At 39.7% G+C, this 19,165-nt stretch overlaps 1 protein-coding gene across 1 annotated transcript; it reads right to left on the bottom strand.

The window, feature by feature from the left end:
* Nucleotides 1-200: 200 nt before the first annotated feature.
* Nucleotides 201-15,734, bottom strand: LOC122549554 (A-kinase anchor protein inhibitor 1-like). Its single transcript, XM_043689399.1, has 2 exons — nucleotides 15,666-15,734; nucleotides 201-518 (listed from the first exon to the last, which is right to left on the bottom strand). Exons 1-2 carry the CDS (start codon nucleotides 15,679-15,681, stop codon nucleotides 325-327), a joined length of 210 nt encoding a protein of 69 aa, XP_043545334.1. The 5' UTR covers nucleotides 15,682-15,734; the 3' UTR covers nucleotides 201-324.
* Between the last annotated feature and the right edge of the window lie 3,431 nt (nucleotides 15,735-19,165).

Below are 19,165 nucleotides of genomic sequence, written 5' to 3'. Positions count from 1 at the left end.
TTTGTATGCATTCAACACAATTATATTGTTGAAAAGCACAATTCAAATGATTTCCTTATTTGTAAATATTGTGGATATTTACATATAATTGTTTTGCCTGTAACAATTCCATATTAGTTTGGAAATAAAAACATTTCTATTATCATTCATTTTTTCTGAATTACTTCAAAAAACATTGATATAAATTAAAGAATGGTGTCCAATATTGAAAATAGCTATATATCTGTTATCTTGAAGAGCGTAGTTATCCTGATGTTTATTATTCACACCTTGATACAGAAACACATTGTTAGCCACAGGGAATATTTGAGCGCTTTCTGCTTTTCATTTCTTCCTTTCCTGTTGCTCAGAACAGTTTGATACCTGCAGACGCAAATCTCTTTTTGCTTCTGTTTTCTTCTCTCTATGTTTCCTCTCCTGGGAATACTGTTGCACAGCTTGGAGAATGACCTTTTCCACCAGCTGCTTGCTGATAGTCCACAGCTCCTGTTCCTGCGGTTCATTCTCAGGTTTGTCACCTACCAAGAGATTGCAGCCACATTGAGTTAGTCAGTCAAGTCTGTATATATCAACATTTTTTTTGTATGATACACCCTCCCAGTCTCCATTTACTATTTTCTTCTCTCACAATTTTCATGTCATGGTTATTATATGAACATTGTACAGACCACATATTTGTATTTTTCTTTATTTTGGACAGTGAACCAAAATGGGAAAAGAACTTCTTAAAGTTAAGGGCTGAGGAAAGAGTTTTGGCAATTTGAAGAACAAACTGCTGAACCCACTCTGAATTGTGTTACATTGTTGCTTTGTTCATGTAATGGGGAAAGGTATATGAGACACCAAAACACCAGAGGTGTGTGCTCAGACCAATCTTCGTCCAGTGACAGATTACTGATTGGTTTGTGAGGTCTGGGGTCAGTTGTGGATCCCAGAAATTAGCAGCATGATGACAGCCGTCTGGTTCTCAGGCAGGTGAACAATATTTTCTTTTGGCGCAAGGAGAGATGTCTCCTGAGAGCAGAAAAGCAAAGGTCTCTCTCTGTCTCTCTGTAGTGAAGTAACCAAAGCCTGGAAGACAGCTAGACATCCTCTCTTGGCAGTTGGTGTAAGCTGTTAACACCTAATCAGTAATTAAAATACTGTACAAATACTGTACTCTGTGCCTTCTGTAAAGATGTTTTTTTAAAAAATCTGGAAATAAGGAGCTCAAAAAAAAAGGTCTTGGGAAGCTAAAAAGGATATCTCATAGAATCATATAAACTGATGCTACTGAACTGGGCTCCCCAACGTTTTCTGCCTCCACTCCCAACATGAGTGAAGATGGGCTAGATATAGCAGGGTTAGTGCCTGTACAGTCTTGTTTGTTGGCCAGGTAGAGAAGGTGACTCCCTGCGTCCCTAACGCAAACCTGTTTCCTGTCCCATAATTGGTCTCTTTCTGCCCACCATGGTCCATGATACCTGCACAAATCATCTCCCAAAATCCACAAACTCCTTAAAATCTTTCACCTCTGACGCTCCCTATCTTCCACCCACAGTATTATTCTCATAACCATCCAATTATAATAATTTTCAAATTTCCATCATTGATTTCTCCCAAAAACATGTGTCCACAAACATAAAACATCTATCCATGATTCTCCATGGCCTTCCAAGTATAATTTTTTTTCTGACTTCTACCTTCAATTACCTGTAGGGATATAGTGTAGAAATAGAAATGTTGCTGTACCAGTAATCAGAGGTCCAGGCTAATGATATGGGAAAATGGGTTGAAATCCCAGCCTGGAATCTGGTGGATTTAAATGCAATTAATAAAACCTATATTTCTAATTTAATATCATTAATGTGGACCATGAAGCTATCATGATTGTTGTAAAAATCCATCTAGTCTATTAATGTCCTTGAATAAAGGTAATTTGTCACCCTTATTTGGTTTGTTTTACATGTGACTTCAAACCAACAGTGGCATGATAATCTTTTAACTGCCCTCTGAAATGGTCTGACAAGTCACTCAGTTCAAGGGCAATTAGAGACAGGCAACGAATGTTGTGCTTGCTAGCAGTACCCACAACCCATGAATAAATAAAGAAAATGTCACCCCCGAGTTTTCCCCCACAAACATCCCTGACCTTACCCAATAACTCCTCAGACTCATAATCTCTCCCTCACTTTCCTCTTTGGTTGCGGTGTATCAGCGTTAGCCTTCTTGACAGAAGGTTAGTCAGATTTTCAATCTTGCTGGTTATTCAACAGAACATGGAGATTGTTCTTCATTGAATCATAGAAACCTTACAGTGGAAACAAGCCATTTGGTCCATTGAGCCCACACCAACCTTCCAAAGAGCATCCTACCTTCACCCACCCCTCCACCTTATCCCTGGAACCATGCATTCCCCATGAATGATCCACTTAGCCTGCACATCCTGGGCACAATGGGCAATTTTATATTGCCAATCCACCTAACCTGCACATCTTTGGACTGTGGGAGGAAACCTGAGCACCCAGGGGACACTGGGAGAACATGCAAACTCCACACAGACAACTGCCTGAGGCTGGAATCGAACCAGAGTCCCTAGAACTGTGAGGCAATAGTGCTAATCACTGAGCCACTATTTTGCCACAAAGTGAGGTCTTGATATTTATTTCAGTCAAACCTTGCATTACCTACATTTCTCATTTCTCCAATTCCACATTCGTCCATTCCCATTCCATACCCCATTCCCAACCCCATTCTCTTCCTGCACATACACAAATGTCAGCAAAGCAGAATACTGTTTACAAACAAGAATACTGGAAATATTCAGGCCAGGCAGTGTCTGTGGAGAGATGGATAGAGTTAAGTTATTACATCTGTGATCTTACATTAAAAATATCAGAGCATGCTTTGCATCACAAGATCTGTTTTGAGTAATTTTCGCTGTTTAAAATATTCAACCATTTTTTGATTTTCTTCTCCCTGTTTGCTAGGAACCTTGCTCCTCTCTAAAGTTGCTCAGTTGCTGATATAGCTCTTTTCAAAATTAATTTTACTTTCTCCAGACACAAATGGGAAGTGTTTTTTTTTAATCAGCTCTGATTCTCTGACCCTGTGCTCTGTCCAGCCCTGACTACAGGACTATTAAAAAAATCAACCCTATCTTTTCCTTCCTGTTCTATCATGTGGTTGGATGCCAAGATATAAGCTTGGGTTTGAATTAGCCTGGTCAATGAAAAAGCAAAGCCAAGAACAGTTTTCAGACTTAAACTTCAAAGTAATACTATTTAGTATACATTAATGCTAACTTCTGCTGCACACAGTAGTCGCAAACAGATCATATTCCGACATTAGATAAGAACTAATCAATCTTCTTTGTGTGTTTGTGCTCATGTGATCAATCACTTTTCCAGTCTACATTATTGTAGCTGGGTGCTGTTCTTCCAGTGATGTCTAATTCCAACCACTCAGCCATTTATACTCAGTCATGTGCAAGCTCCATAACATCATTGCAATGTTGTTCCAGTGTATTTAAGCTCTTGCACTACACTTCCAGTCACTATCAACCTCACAGTATTATGTAGAACCATATTACTTTTTATCCTAGCCAAGCACTGGTACACAGGTTATAACTACCTGAGGCTTTACTTCCTCCCTCCGTGGCATTTCTTCTGTCTGTACCCACTTCTGCACCATTGTGATCCTCAAAGGAAATACTTCTTTTTGGAACATTACCAGAATATTGTGGATTTAAGTTCCATTCAGCGACATCACCTCAGCTGAGGGAAGAGGCAGTGAGGTGGGGAATGGTGGAGTGCTGTGTGGATGGAATTTTAGTGACAAAATGTGAAGAGGTTTGTGAGCATGCAGGGGGTTAAAGAGCTGAGACTGCGCTGCTATCTTCCACCTTCAATTTGAATGTAACCTGTTGTGTGCAGGAAACCTGCGTCAGAGAGGTGAATTAGCAATTTTAATATGTAAAGTGCCTACTAACAATTAGTTCCACTCAGGAGTTGAACTTTGACTGTATGGATGCCTTTCCCAGCCTTTATGAAATCTAGCATGGAAATCAAGGTGAGAGGACAATGGGATTTCAGAAAGCTGGACAAGTGACAGGCAAGAAATGTTGCTCACACTTTTGAGGGTGCTTTCACTATATTTTTTGTATCTCCCGTAATAAAGACAGTAGGGAATATAAAACAAATAACAGAATTCGATAAGGAATATAAATGCCAGGATTGGAATGTAAATCAAAGGAATGCATTGTAAGATCCTATGGGCTAGTGATGAAGATATATGGTAAACATCATGGGAGAACCTAGGGCTGTCCATAAGGGCGTCTAATATTGATTGATTAATCTAATATTGATACAGGATTTGGATATATAGATTAGGGTGGCAAAACAATATAATCAATATTGTATGTAATTATTATAACACCAAGGATATTAGAATATTGTATGCATCTGGAAAAGCCAGAGCATCACTGAACTCTCCTCCAACCTGAACCATATTTAAGAGGGCATTTGGTCCCCACATGAAAGCCAGATTCAGCCAATTCCCACTAATTCTAATGCAAATTCCTACTAATTGCTATAAAAATCATAATGCCAGTTCTAATATTAAATTAGTTATATATAAAGTTATGTGGTTACACCTAATGTTAGAATTCTTTAGCCAACGGGTTTTGAGCAACCTCTGTCCCACCTCATCTTGGAAGATCAGATTAACTCTCTCTATCTTGTTGCTGCAATTAGGACTCCTTCTATTCACATACTGTCTGTAAGTGTATTCTAAATAAGAGATTGCTTCTGGGATGCAATTTACTGTCCACATTCTGATATTTCTACATTAACTATTTTCCATTAATAAGAAAACATTTATTCAAAGTCCGTTAATTAGACTGAAATTCCATCACTTTCACAGCTTGATAAGCTTGGCCGATTATTTGTCTCTTTCCTCCCCCCCCCCCAACCCATGGACTTAAGAATTCATTCAAGCCGTCTCCTTCATTATCTGATTTGCTTATTTAGGTTGGGGAGCTGCCACTGTTTATCTTCTTGAATTTAAGTTGAACCCCTTTAGAGGTCATCTGTTAACGCATCTGGCATTCAGTCCCTCTTGCCAATGAGATGGTGTCTCGTCTCCACTATCTCTAGCCCCTTGCTTTAAAGGAATTCAACAAAATCTCATAAAGTTGGGTGTAGATTACATTTCTAAATTTCTCAATACTCAATTACCTGAAGAGTCTCTATTATTGTGGGATCATACTTTTCTTTTAATTCTTGCTAAATTACAATTTTAGCCTTTCTGTTCTCAGACTTCTGTTATCAGACTGCCTCTTACAGATATCTGTAGCTGTGAGTATGTACAGACTTCATGTATTTTAATTTGTAAGCTCTTTTGTTGTATCGGTTACCTTGGGTTTATCTTATTCTCAAAGATACCTTTGTCCTAATTTATGATGTCACTCTAATGCTGAACTAAACAAGCAACTTCTGTTACTGCAGTTAAAAAAAGTCTCTGCCATCCTTATGGCAATTAAAATTCCACAGGCAGCCATCTTGTGCCACTTCTGCCTCAACACAGGGAGACTAAGTCTAGGAGCTGAATATTCAATAGTACTCAGTGTACAGAAGTTAGCCAAAAGGAAAGGGAGATACTATAGCTTTGTTAGAACAGTAAGAGGTCAGTGCTGTCATGAGATATGACTATGGCATTGAAAATCAAGTTTGGCTAGAGATATGAAAGTATTAGTTTGGCTAGAGATATGAAAATAGCAAGGGAATGATGTCCCTAGTGCATGTAATCTATACGTGCTTTAACAGTAATTGTACTGTAGGACACATATATATCAGGAAGTAATGGTAGCTTGGAAGAAAAGGTATGACAAAAGTCATGGGTGATTTTAATATGGACAGAATTAATCAAATTGGGAAGGTTAGCCTTGTGGGTAAGTTCACAGAATACATTAGAGATTGTTCTTTGGAGCAATACATTGGAGAAACAACCAGGGAGCAGACAACTTTGGATCTAGTTTTGAGTAAAGTGATGGGGTTAATTAATGATCTCTTAGTAAACGATGCCTGTACGTGTACTCCAGATGCTGTCTCATCAATGCCTTCTCATCAATTCTACTAGAGTGATCACAGCATGATAGAATTTCAGTTTTAATTAGAGGACAAAAAGCTTCAGTCCATTTAGTGCTCTTGTCTTAAACAAAAGTAGTTTACATAGGAATGGGGCAGAAAGACTATAATGTAGGACAGTTAAGGACTAATGATAAAATTTTAAGGAGAGATTCAATACCTCCTAACTAAAAAATATTCCAGAGAAGATGAAAGCTTGTAAGAGTTGAAAAGTATCCATGGATAAGCAAGGAAGTTAAAGGCAAAACTAAGGCATATCATATTATAAAGGTCAGTGGCAGGCTTGAGGATTGGTAAACTTTTAAAGACCAACCAAAAGGCAACTAAAAATGTAATAAGAAGAGCAAACATAAATTATGGAAGAAAACTAGCATAAAATATAAAAGCAGATAGCAAAAGCTCCAAAGTATATAGAGAAAAGAGAGTAACTATAATGAATGCAGGCCCATTAAAGGATGAGACTAGAGAGTAAAGAATGGTGAATACAGAAATGACAATATTCTGATTCAGTTTTCACAGTTAAGAACACTTAAACCAGTCCAATAGTGACAGGTAATATAGATGTGATAGAAAAGGAGGATTTTAAAATAATTGCTATCAGTACGGAAAATGTACTGAACAAACCACTAGGATTAAAGGCAGATGCGTACCCAGGGCTTGATGGCCTACAACCCAGGATCATAAAGTAAGTGGCAGAAAAAGTAGTTGATGCATTGATTATAATACTTCGAAATTCCCTGGATTCTGGAAATGTTCCAGTGGATTGGGAAAGTGCTAATGTAACATGCTTATTCAAAACAGGAGGGAGTCAAAAAGTAGGTAACTATAGACCAGTTTATTTAACATTTGTCATTAGAAAATTGTTAGAATCCATTATTAAGTAAGTAGTAATACGACATTTGGAAAGTCAAAATGCAATCCATCAGAGTCATCACGGTTTTATGGAGAGTAAATTGCGTTTGACTGATTTGCTACAGTTCTTCAAAAATTAAACTAGCAATATGGGTAAATGGGGGTCCTGTAGTTGTAGTACATCAGGACTTCTAGAACATATTTGATAAGGCCCTGCACAAAAGGTTAATATACAGGTGATATCACACTAGGTTAGGGGTATTACATTAACTTGGCAGTGAATTGACTAACCGATAGAGAATAGGGAGTAGAGAGTAAGATAAATGGAGCTTTTTCTAGTTGAAACCTGGTACTAGTGGAGTGCCACATGGTTCAGTCCTTGGGCCTCAAGTATTTTCAGTCTATATTAATAACTTGGATGCAGGGATAGAATTTACATTAGCTAAATTTACAGATGACATTAAGTAGGTGGGAAATAAATTGCAATGAAGAAATAAGACATTTACAAATGGATATGACTAGGTTAGATGAGTGAGCCAAAATTTGGCAGAGGGAGATGGATGTGGATAAATGTGAGGTTATCCACTTTGGTCAGAAGAATAAAAGGGCAACTTACAATCTAAATGGAAAGAAACTTCAAATGTTTTCAGTTCAGAGGATGTCCTCATGATGAACCAGCGAAAACTAGCATGCAAGTACAGCAGGTCATAAGGAAGGCAAATGGAATTTTGACATTTAATGCTCAAAGAATGGAGTATCAAAGTAGAGATGTGTTTTTACAATTGTACAAGGCATTGATGAGACAGTATCTAGAGTACACGTACAGTTTTCATCCACTTGCTTGAGGAAGAATATAATTGCATTAGAGGTAGTACAGAAGAGGTTCAGTAGATTGATTCCAGATTAATGTTTTGGGGTATGTGTTTGAATCCCACCATGGAAGATGGTGAACTTTCAATTGAATAAAGTAAATTTTTTTAAAGAAGTTAGCCAAAAGGTAAACATGTAACCATAGTTGAGTCTCATAAAAGCCCATTTGGTTCACCGATGTCCTTTAATGAAGAAAATTTGCATCCATACCTGGTCTGGTCTATAAATGACCCTAAACCCACAAGAATATGTTTAATATCCTTAGGCATTGCAAAATTCCATTTACTTACATCTGGTGATTCCTGCCAAAGTTGGGACAGCTGTCCCAGAAATTAGTAAATGAACAACCTGACATTGCTCAATTCAGTCAAATATAATTTACAGATAATATCCCAAACACCATTACCATCCCTGAGCCTGTCCTGTCCCATCACCAGCGATAGCCACAGAGCAGTAGAGAGATGGGAGATGTTGTCCTGGGAGTCCTCACTCAGGGGATGATTCAGTACTCCTCCATGTTGAACACTTCATGGAGGAAGCACTGAGAGTGACAAGGTTACAGAATGTATTCTGGGTCAGGAAACTTAATGTCCATCACCAAAGGTAGTTCAGTAGTGCCAATACGAACTGTGCTGACAATGTCCTAAAGGAAAATACTGCGGAATTAGATCTGCAGCAGGTGATGAGGGAACCAACAGGAGGGAAAATCCTACTTCACCTTGTCCTCACCAGTCTTTCAGTCCTCCTGGGACTTGAGGGAGATGCTAGAAGACTCTGCAAACATTATGGCCCTGTTCAAGAAAGGTTGTAACCAACTGATGAGTTTAACTAAAGTGATTTTACTTCCTATTTTATACTAACTAAATTAAATATTTGACTGCATTTATTTTTGTATTTGAAAATGAAATAATACAGCTAATTGTAAAGGTAAATGATCCCACCGCATTGGTTTCACACAGGCATAGAGAGAAGGACTGCTGTTTCATCCATATTCATGAACAACACACTGGAATTGTGAACAATTGACAAATTTTATCCAGCACAATATAAATTGGTAATGAATGTATTCTGCCAAACTACTGCTTCATGATTTAATCAAGAAATGCTTTCAGATCTCAATCCATTGTCTCTCTCACTAATGATGAATGATGACTTCTCAAGGGCAATTACGTTTGGGTAATAAATGTTCACTTTGGTAACAATGCTCAAGTTTCATGAAAGGATAAAAAATGCTTCATTGACATGAACAAAACAATCAGCCATTTAATAAGTCAAACTCATTACATCAATTGTAACCCTTGTCATGTAGTCTGTGACTATAATTATTGCACGCTGATGTACTTTACAAGTACAGTCTTAAAGGTGAAAATCTTGAACATCTGTAACCCTTCTAGAATAGCCTGCTGTAATTTCGGTATAAATCTGCCTACAGGTTAAAAATCCAGGGAAGAACCTCCATCCATCATGGACAGCTCTATTGACATAAGAGGCTATGGTGTAAACTCCCTATGTTAAAATTCTCAATTTTAGTGGCTTTAGGTGAACCAACTGCAGCATCAACTGAGGTATGCATTCTAATACCAGATTTACATACCTACCAAGTGTTTGTAAAATATGATAATCAGTTGGAATTTTAGGCCAGGATCATGTCCTGAAGAAAAAAAATTCCTTTTTTTATTTCAATACAGGCCCCAGACCAACATTAATATTAAAAATTGCTTGGCACAAAACCCTGGCATTTCCTCTTTTCCCCATCACAACATTCTTCAGGCAAACATTTCAGTCTATTCAACATTAGATGTCTTAAACATTCTGTTCATAACATGCATCCCTACAATTGTCAAGGTGCTCTGACCCAGGCAGGTATAAAATGGTGGATGCACTGATGCTCAAAGTAATTCCCATTTGGATTTTTGGAGTAGCTGTGCATAGTTATAATATTGCATAATCATTTCAACGTTACAAGCATGTCTTAAGATTACAGTAAAAATTTTCAAACTATTTTTGTGCTATATCGTGTTGATTTTTCATAATATTTGAATACCTCTCCAGTCTTAATGTTGTTTAGCACACAAGCAGTATCTCATGTTACAATGCATGGGCACCAGCCTCCCTTATCCATTGACATTGGCATCCAACATTGGCCAATCTCTCATGACCATCATGGCACCTGTCTAATCCACTTACAGGATGCTTGGGAAGCACAGATTTGAACTGCAGAGCACAACAAAAACTAGTATTGAAAAAAGAACGAAAGATGCTAGAAATAAGAAACTGAGTGAAGCTCAGTGCAAGCTGGAAGAACAGTATTACATTTTCCACTTGGGAATTCTGCTGCCTTCTGGGCTTAATATAGAGTTAAACAATTTTAGGGCTTGAGCCACCTTCTCCCATGTTATTATCCCAATCCCCACACATGGGCTGGGACCATACACAACCCATCGTCAGCCCCACTCATAGTTATTCATTCTCCCATACTGCCCTTTACTCACTCCTTTGTCTGTCCAACTGTGTTTCTCTCCCTTTGGCTTCTATCTCCGCCTATCATTTACTCTCTGGCACCACACCCCCATCCCATTTTCTGCATAAACACACATTTTTTTTTAGCTACCATCAGTTCTGACCTGAAATGTTAACTCTGATTTCCCTCAAATAACATTGAAAGGCCACTCCAAAGACACTTTATACACTGATTGGACTAGGCTGCATCTTAGTGTTGCTTAGTTGCTCACTTAGCACCTACCTGAATGCTTACAGCACTCCTGTTTGCTTTACACTACTTTACACCCAAAATATTAACTTCTGCACCTCATGACGCTGCCTGGCTTGCTGTGTTCTTCCAGGCTCCTGCTTGTGCCAAATACCGCAGTCTCACATCCAGATGACTTGCCTTCCTGGTCAGCAGTCTTCAGTCAAGGAGGTTTATATCTTGGTTAGAAACAAAATCTCATTGTACGGACAAGATGTATGTCAATCATCCCTGCTCCATGTGCCAGCAGGCTTGCATAGCAAACACACTGTGTGTGCAGCAAGCAGTGAGCCTTATCTCATTGCTTTAGATGGCTAGTCCTTATTGAAGTTCATAGAGGCCCTCATCAGTCAGAGAATCAAGGGCAGCCTCCAATACCACACTTGGCCATGGGTCAGAGGTGTTGTAGGTCAGGCTCTCCATGCCTCTTCAGTCCAGAGAAGGGTCACAGTCAGTGCCGTGACTTCATGAGGTCCAGTTATTGAAGGTGGGCTAAGATGACCAGGAGATATAAAAGCGTTAGTCAGGAGTCTGAGCACGTTTTGTCCAGGGCTGTCCAGCTAAGTCACTCAAGGGGATGTGCCATGGTTAGTCCATGGATTCATGGTGGAACTCATAAGTACATAATGAGAAATGAAATGACTGTGATCACATTTGAAGTAGGCAGAGTAGATAAATTGGCCTATGAGGCAGGGGGCTTTAAGACCCACTGATGTGAGGCCCTTTAAAGGGAATGAACTGTACCAGACACAGACTTAAAGGCCCCTAATCACAAATGCCTTCAGTGCAAGTAAAGGACATTTAGGCCATCAAGTCTCACCAACCCTCCAAAGCATATTCCCTCAGTGGGTTCTCCTTCTAGCTTAGATTTAGGACCACAATGATCTCCTCACTGCCATGTCTCAACAGCTGGTCAATGGTAATATGCTCCAGATCTTTGGTACTAAGAGGACTGCCAAAGGCCAGGTACCTGCTCAGGCCTGGGCAGATGATAATCCAATGTTGTTGGCCATGAATGATTTTGTACAAATGTGCAGACAGTCCCAGGTACAGGAGGTAAGTTTGTCAGATACACTCAGTGAACTGAACCAAGATTCCATCAACATTATCAGTATGTGCTGGGAAAAATCTGCATTCTGCGTTCTTTCCATTTTCTTTGAATAATCCTGTTAATGATAAGAATATCAGAGATGGTAGGGAAGAACGGTGAAAGGTGTTTGACTGATCATGAAGGATCATCTAATGGACTAATGAAGAGTTCTGATGAAGGTTCATCAATCTGAGTCATCTATGTTGTTATTCCACACACCCACCCTCACCCCACCCCACCCCCGTATCACTGCTACTCCTGCTGAGTATTTCCAGCATTTCTGCTGGAACATGTTTGTTTTCCAATTAGCCATTGTGTCTTGATGATGGATGTAAAGGATGATCAATCTAGATGTAGGTTTGCTCGCTTAGCTGAAAGTTTCGTTTTCAGACGTTTTGTCACCATACTAGGACGAAGCTTTGGATTCCTCTGGAGGCTCACTGAAGATGTTACCTAGTATGGTGACATAGAACATAGAACATAGAATAATACAGCGCAGAACAGGCCCTTTGGCCTTCGATCTTGCGCCAACCTGTGAACTATTCTCAGCTCGTCCCCCTACACTATCCCATTATCATCCATGTGCTTATCCAAGGATTGTTTAAATCTCCCTAACGTGGCTGAGTTGACTACATTGGCAGATAGGGCATTCAATGCCATTACCACTCTTGGAATAAAGAACCTGCCTCTGACATCTGTCTTAAATCTATCACCCCTCAATTTGTAGTTACGCCCCCTCGTACAAGCTGACATCATCATCCTAGGAAAAAGACTTCCACTGTCTACCCTATCTAATCCTCTGATCATCTTGTATGTCTCTATCAAATCCCCTCTTAGCCTTCTTATTTCCAATGAGAACAGACCCAAGTCTCTCATCTTTTCCTCATAAGACCTTCCCTGCAGACCAGGCAACATCCTAGTAAGTCTCCCCTGCACCTTTTCCAATGCTTCCACATCCTTCCTGAAATATGGCAACCAGAACTGTACACAACATTCCAAGTGTGGCCGCACTAACATTTTGTATAGTTGCAGCATGATATTGCGGCCCCGGAACTCAATCCCTCTACCAATGAAACCTAACATACCTTCTTAACAGCACTATCAACCAGGTGGCAACTTTCAGGGATCTATGTACATGGACTCCAAGATCCCTCTGCACATCCATACTACCAAGAATCTTTCCATTGACCTAGTACTCTACATTCCTGTTATTCTTCCCAAAGTGCATCACCTCACATTTAGCTGCATTGAACTTCATTTGCCACATCTCAGCCCGATTCTGCAATTTATCCAAGTCACCCTGCAACCTGTAACATTCTTCCACACTGTCCACTACTCCACTGACTTTAGTGTCATCTGCAAATTTACTAATCCATCCACCTATGCCTGGGTCTAAGTCATTTATAAAAATGACAAACAGCAGTGGTCCCAAAACAGATCCTTGTGGCATACCACTAGTAAGCAGACTCCAGGCTGAATATTTTCCATCAACCACCACTCACTGCCTTCTTTCAGAAAGCCAGTTTCTAATCCAAACAGCTAAATCACCCTCAATTCCATGCCTCTGCATTTTCTCCAACAGCCTACCATGTGGAAACTTATCAATGGCTTTACTGAAGTCCATGTTTACCACGTCAACTGCCCTACCCTCATCTACGTGCTTGGTCACCTTCTCAAAACACTCAATGAGGTTTGTGAGACACACCCTGCCCTTGACGAAACTATGTTGACTGTCTAAAATCAAATTGCTACTTGCTAGATGATTATAAATCTTATCTCTTGTAATCCTTTCCAAAACCTTTCCTACAACAGAAGTAAGGCTCACTGGTCTATAATTACCTGGGTCATTTCTACTGCCCTTCTTGAACAAGTGCACAACATTTGCAATCCTCCAGTCCTCTGGTACAAAACCTGTAGACAATGGCAACTCAAAGATCAAATCCAAAGGCTCTGCTACCTCCTCCCTAGCTTCCCATAGGAACCGCGAATAAATCCCATTGAGCCCAGGGGCCTTGTCTACTTTCACTCCTTCTAGAATTGATAACACCTGTTCATAACTAACTTCGATCCTTTCTGGTCTAATATCTCGTGCCTCATTCTTCTCCACTACAATATTCTCCTTTTCCTGAGTGAAAACCGATGAGAAATGTTCGTTTAGCACCTCTCCGATCTCCACAGGGTCCACACTCAACTTCCCACTTCTGTCTTTGACTGGCCCTATTCCTACCCTAGTCATCCTTTTATTCCTCACTTATCTATAGAAAGCTTTAGGGTTCTGCTTTATTTTATTGGTTAAAGACTACTTGTGTCCTCTCTTTGCTCTTCTTAACTCTCTCTTTAAATCCTTCCTAGCTAATCTGTAACTCTCCATCGCCTCATCTGAACCATCTTGCCTCATCAACATATAAGCCTCCTTCTTCTGCTTAACAAGAGATGCAATTTCTGTAGTAAACCACGGTTCCCTTACCTTATCACTTCCTCCCTGCCTGACAGGGACATACCTATCAAGGACACGCATTATCTGTCCCTTAAACCAGCTCCACATTTCCATTGCCTGCATCCCCTGCATTTTGCTGCCTCATTCTATGCATCCTAATTCTTGCCTAATTGCATTATAATTGCCCTTGCCCCATCGATAACTCTTGGCCTGGGGCATGAACCTATCCCTTTCCATCGCGAAACTAAACGTAACTGAATTATGGTCACTCTCTCCAAAGTGCTTACCTACCACAAAATCAAACACCTGACGTGGTTCATTACCAAGCACCAGATCCAGTGTGGCCTTCCCTCTTGTCAGCCCTTTGACATACTGTGCCAGGAAACCCTCCTGCACACCTTGGATAAAAACTGATCCATCCGACGTACTAGAGTTATAGCATTTCCAGTCAATGTTGGGGAAGTTAAAGTCCCCCATAATGACCACCCTGTTCTTTTCACTCCTACCCAGAATCATTTTGCCAAACCTCTCTTCCACCTCCTGGGAACTCTGCAGAGGCCTATAAAAAACTCCAAGCAGTGTGACCTCTCCTCTCCTGTTTCTAACCTCAGCCCACACTACCTCAGTAGACGTGTCCTCGTCAAAAGTTCTTTCAGCCACTGTTATACTATCCTTGACTAACAAGGCCACACCGCCCCCTCTTTTACCGCCTTGCCTGTTCTTAATGAAAGATCTAAACCCTGGAACCTGCAACATCCATGTGCAGGCTATGTGGATTAGCCATGGTAAATGTGGGATGACAGGGATAGGGTGAGATACTCTTCAGAAAGTCAGAGTAGACCCAATGGCTGAATGGCCTCTATCTGCATTGCAGGGATTCTATGTTACAAAAAGAATTTACCATGGGATGCCACACAATATATTTCACTCAAGAACTGCATCGTGCATAATCTTTACTTAATGTAGTCTCCACAATCAAGACTTGTATGAATCAAAATGAAGTTGTTACATGCAATGCAATGGGAACAATAAAAAATCCATGGTATTTGAACAATGATGACAGATGAAAGTACACACACCAAATATTGACATCAGCATGTGATATGAAATGTAGTGAACACACAAATGTATTTAGAAATAAGGAAATCTCACAAATCCTTCTGCATCAAGACAAAAATGAAATAAACAGACTTCCAAATCAATGGGGCAAAAGCAAAATATACGTGACTATTCTCATGACCAGATGCTAAATATAGCAAATTCAAGACAACGTTGAGTATCATCACTCTCCAGTATCTACAGTCAAATTTAATTTCATCATTAGAATAGGATATATGAGCAATACTTGCTAGGATCTGCGTTTAACAGTCTTGAAAACAACAGCATCATTACATATTCACTGAAATTGATTTATCCTAAGGCATTCAGGCTACATTCTGTTTAAAGTAGTTTCATTTCTGGTCCTCATTAAAAGTTTCATTAACATGCAAGTATTAAGGAGCATTTATTGTCAAGTAGTGGTAATCATGAAGTGGCACTCACCTACAACAAACACCATGATATAGACGGGATAAATGTGTATACAGTATATATCTTTGTACAAGTTGACCTTAACGGCTGAGGCTTGTGTCCTGTTTCTGTGCTTGGCCAGCTCCAACAATCAATTTGCTGGGCAAAATCTCTGTCCCACCCTTTTTGCCTAACAAAATTATTTTAAAACTGATCTTGAAGTGACTGACGTCCAAGGCTGTCACTTGCAAATGGGGACAGTTGTTACTTGAAACCTGCTCTGCAGGGAGACAACTAATTGCTCTTAATTAAATGCTGCCATTTCTGAAGAGCATATCATGGCATTAGGGTACAACAGCTTTCTCATTGCCAAACTCAAACTAAATGTTAAAAATGAAGATTACAATGCCTGTTTACCTTATAGAATAATGTTTCAAATACAGAACACAGAAGCTAAATAAATATACTTGATTACAGTTGCATTTCTTTTCTGAAGCAGCATGCTTTAGGAGGATATTAATATTTGATTAGGTTTTGATGTTTCCATCTTCACTATGATGTCTGTGTGAGGTTAACGATATTACATTTTTACCTTATTCTCTAGTATCCTTAATGTGCAAGAATTTTTTGTTGTTTTTCATGTGTTAATCCCATTTAAGTTCACTTTTTAAAATCTTAGTCATATTTATTTCAACATTACAAATTTCAAAGGGCTTAAAATTATGGGTCACATTTATCATTCTAAACAAGGGATGACAATTTGATTTCTTCAGCAATAGAAACATAGCAATCAGTTTTTTTTAGAACGTGATATCGAGAAGGAGCTAATTGTCTGGTTGAGTAAACTACATTGAGAATGAAGATGGAAATATGGACAGAACTGATTGTCATGATGAGTGGGATCAATCCAGTTGGTCAGTAATCTCACTAGAAATAAGCAGAATATGAATATATGGTAATCAGAATCAAATAATTAATTATGGCACCCAGAATCATTTTTGCCTCTGCCCACTACATTAGTAATGCTTCTTACTCCAAGCATCAACCCAGATAAATGTTAAAAAGTAAATGAAGATATTTATTTTGTTTTAATCATTCTAAGGCAAACTTCTTTTAATTTTGATTTGGAGCTGAAAACTGAGAATTACTGAGGAAAACTGAGAGAGAGATATAGACAACTTCAAAACCCCAACAAATACTGAGAGCTAAACTAAAATGCTGGGTCTATGGAAGCCTGGCTGCACCTGTCCATGCCACTTCTATTGTTTCAACATTAAATAAAAAACCTCAAGACCCAGGTTTACTTTATTGCCTTTGAATATACAGCTTGGTACCTCTCTTTTAAAAACCAGGCCAAAATACGCCTCTTAAGCTTAGGTCAATCTGAAGTGCAGCAAATGGGTATTTCCCTGTGGTAAGAGTCAAATTGTGTTTTGTGATTCAAATATGCACTGCTGTTAATTTCTGATCACATTCTATTTTATCCCTTCTATCTTCAAGCAGGTTGAACAACCCCCTCAACTTTTCTCAAGGCTGAATTAATGATCTTTTGGAATGCATTAGATGCTGAAGTTAGTCCACTGGATTTTCCATGCTAATGCTTTGTAAGTAACAATAATGTAAGATATCAAATTTGCTGTGCCAATGATATCTGAAGAGGGCATGGTCACATGTTGAGCATCATAAAGAGCGTGGAGTCGTTGAATTGGTGCTGGTAGTTGTTGGATTGCAGGAAGCCGATACTTGTAGGGAATGATAGTTTTGTTGACAACCTTAAGCTGATGCATACTTTTACGTTTGCCATTTTGTAATGTGCAATAATTCAGTTCAATGTCCATGGTGCTGGCTTGATTCACTCAATGATACTGTTTTTGCTTCTCGTCAGTTCTCTGTTACAGGTTACAAATTAGAGAATCATAAAACTTTATAGAGGAAGGATATTTGGGCCAATGTCTGTACCAGCCTCCAGATGGGCTACTCAGGTAGTCCCATACTCTAGCTCTATCTCCGTAACCCTCTAAATTAATCTCTTTCAATATATGTTGAACTATTTTGAACCTTCCTGTGGAATCTGCCTCCATCACTCTCCCAGGTAGTGCTTTCCAATTCTTGACAACTATTTGAGTAAAGAGGTTTCTCCTCATCTTATTCCTAGCTTACTTGCTAGCCCGATAGCCTAGTGGCATTTTTGCTAGACCATTAATCCAGATGTTCTGGGGACCAGGGTTCAAATTTCAACATGTCACATAGTCGGATTTGAATTCAATAAAAAAAAATCTGGAATTAAGAATCTACTGATGACCATCAAATAATTGTTGCCTGTTGGAAAAACCTGTCTGGGTCACTAATGTCCTTCAAGGAAGGAAATCTGCCATTCTCACCCAGTCTGGCCTACATGTGATTCTAACAATGTGGTTGACTCTTAACTGTCCTCTGCAGTGGCCTAGAAATTCATTCCATTGTATCAATCACTACAAAGTCTTGGCAAAGAAATGAAACTTGACAGACCACCTGGCATCGACCTAGGCATGCAAGAGAGAATGGCAGAAACAGCCCTGATAACCCTGCAGAGACCTCCTTTCTAACATCTGGAGGCTAGTTAGGGCAGCTATCTCACAGGACAAGTCAAGCAACAAGTTGACTTGGTCATACTCATGGAATCAAAACTGACAGACAATGTCCCAGATACCACCATCACCATCCCAGAACACATCTTGTCGTACCTGCAGGTCAGACCCGGCAGAGATGACAGCACAGTGGTACACAGTCAGGAGAGAGCTACCTTGGGAGTCTTATGCATTGACTCTGGACCCTGTGAAGTGTCGTGGCTTCAGATTAAACATGGGCAAAGAAACCTCCTCCCAATTACCATGTACCATCCTCCCTGAATCAGTAACTCCTCCATAGTGAACAACACTTGGAGGAAGCATAGAGGATGGCAAGGGTGCAAAATTTCCTTTGGGTAGAGGATGTCAATGTCCACCACCGGGAGTGGCTTAAAAGCAGTACCACTGATGGAGCTGGTCTGGTTCTAAATATCATAGCTTTTAGACTGTGTCCGCGGCAGGTGATGAGGGAACCAACAACAGGGAAAACCATAATTGACTTCATCCTTACCAATCTGCCGGCTGCAGATGCATCCGTCCATGACAGAATCATTAAGAGTGACAACTGCACTTGTGGAGACATCCTGTTATCATTCCTGATATTATCCCGTTGCACTGGCTCCAAGGCTTTAACATTTGGTCTGACCAATCATTTGTTGAGGTGTAAGTCCTTCCTTTTATATTCTATTTATTAGAGTATTATATGCCTCTGTTTATAAAACCAAGGATCCTAGATGCCATCTTATTTCAACTATCAGGAGAAAGTGAGGACTGCAGATGCTGGAGATCAGAGCTGAAAATGTGTTGCTGGAAAAGCGCAGCAGGTCAGGCAGCATTCAAGGAGCAGGAGAATCGACGTTTCGGGCATGAGCCCTTCTTCAGGAATCTTCAGATAGTATAAGCTAGAGAGAATAGTGAATTCTAAGC

Source organism: Chiloscyllium plagiosum, chromosome 4, assembly GCF_004010195.1.
Source record: "Chiloscyllium plagiosum isolate BGI_BamShark_2017 chromosome 4, ASM401019v2, whole genome shotgun sequence".
Classification (NCBI taxonomy): Eukaryota; Metazoa; Chordata; class Chondrichthyes; order Orectolobiformes; family Hemiscylliidae; genus Chiloscyllium; species Chiloscyllium plagiosum.
This window is presented reverse-complemented; position numbering and strand designations above follow the sequence as displayed.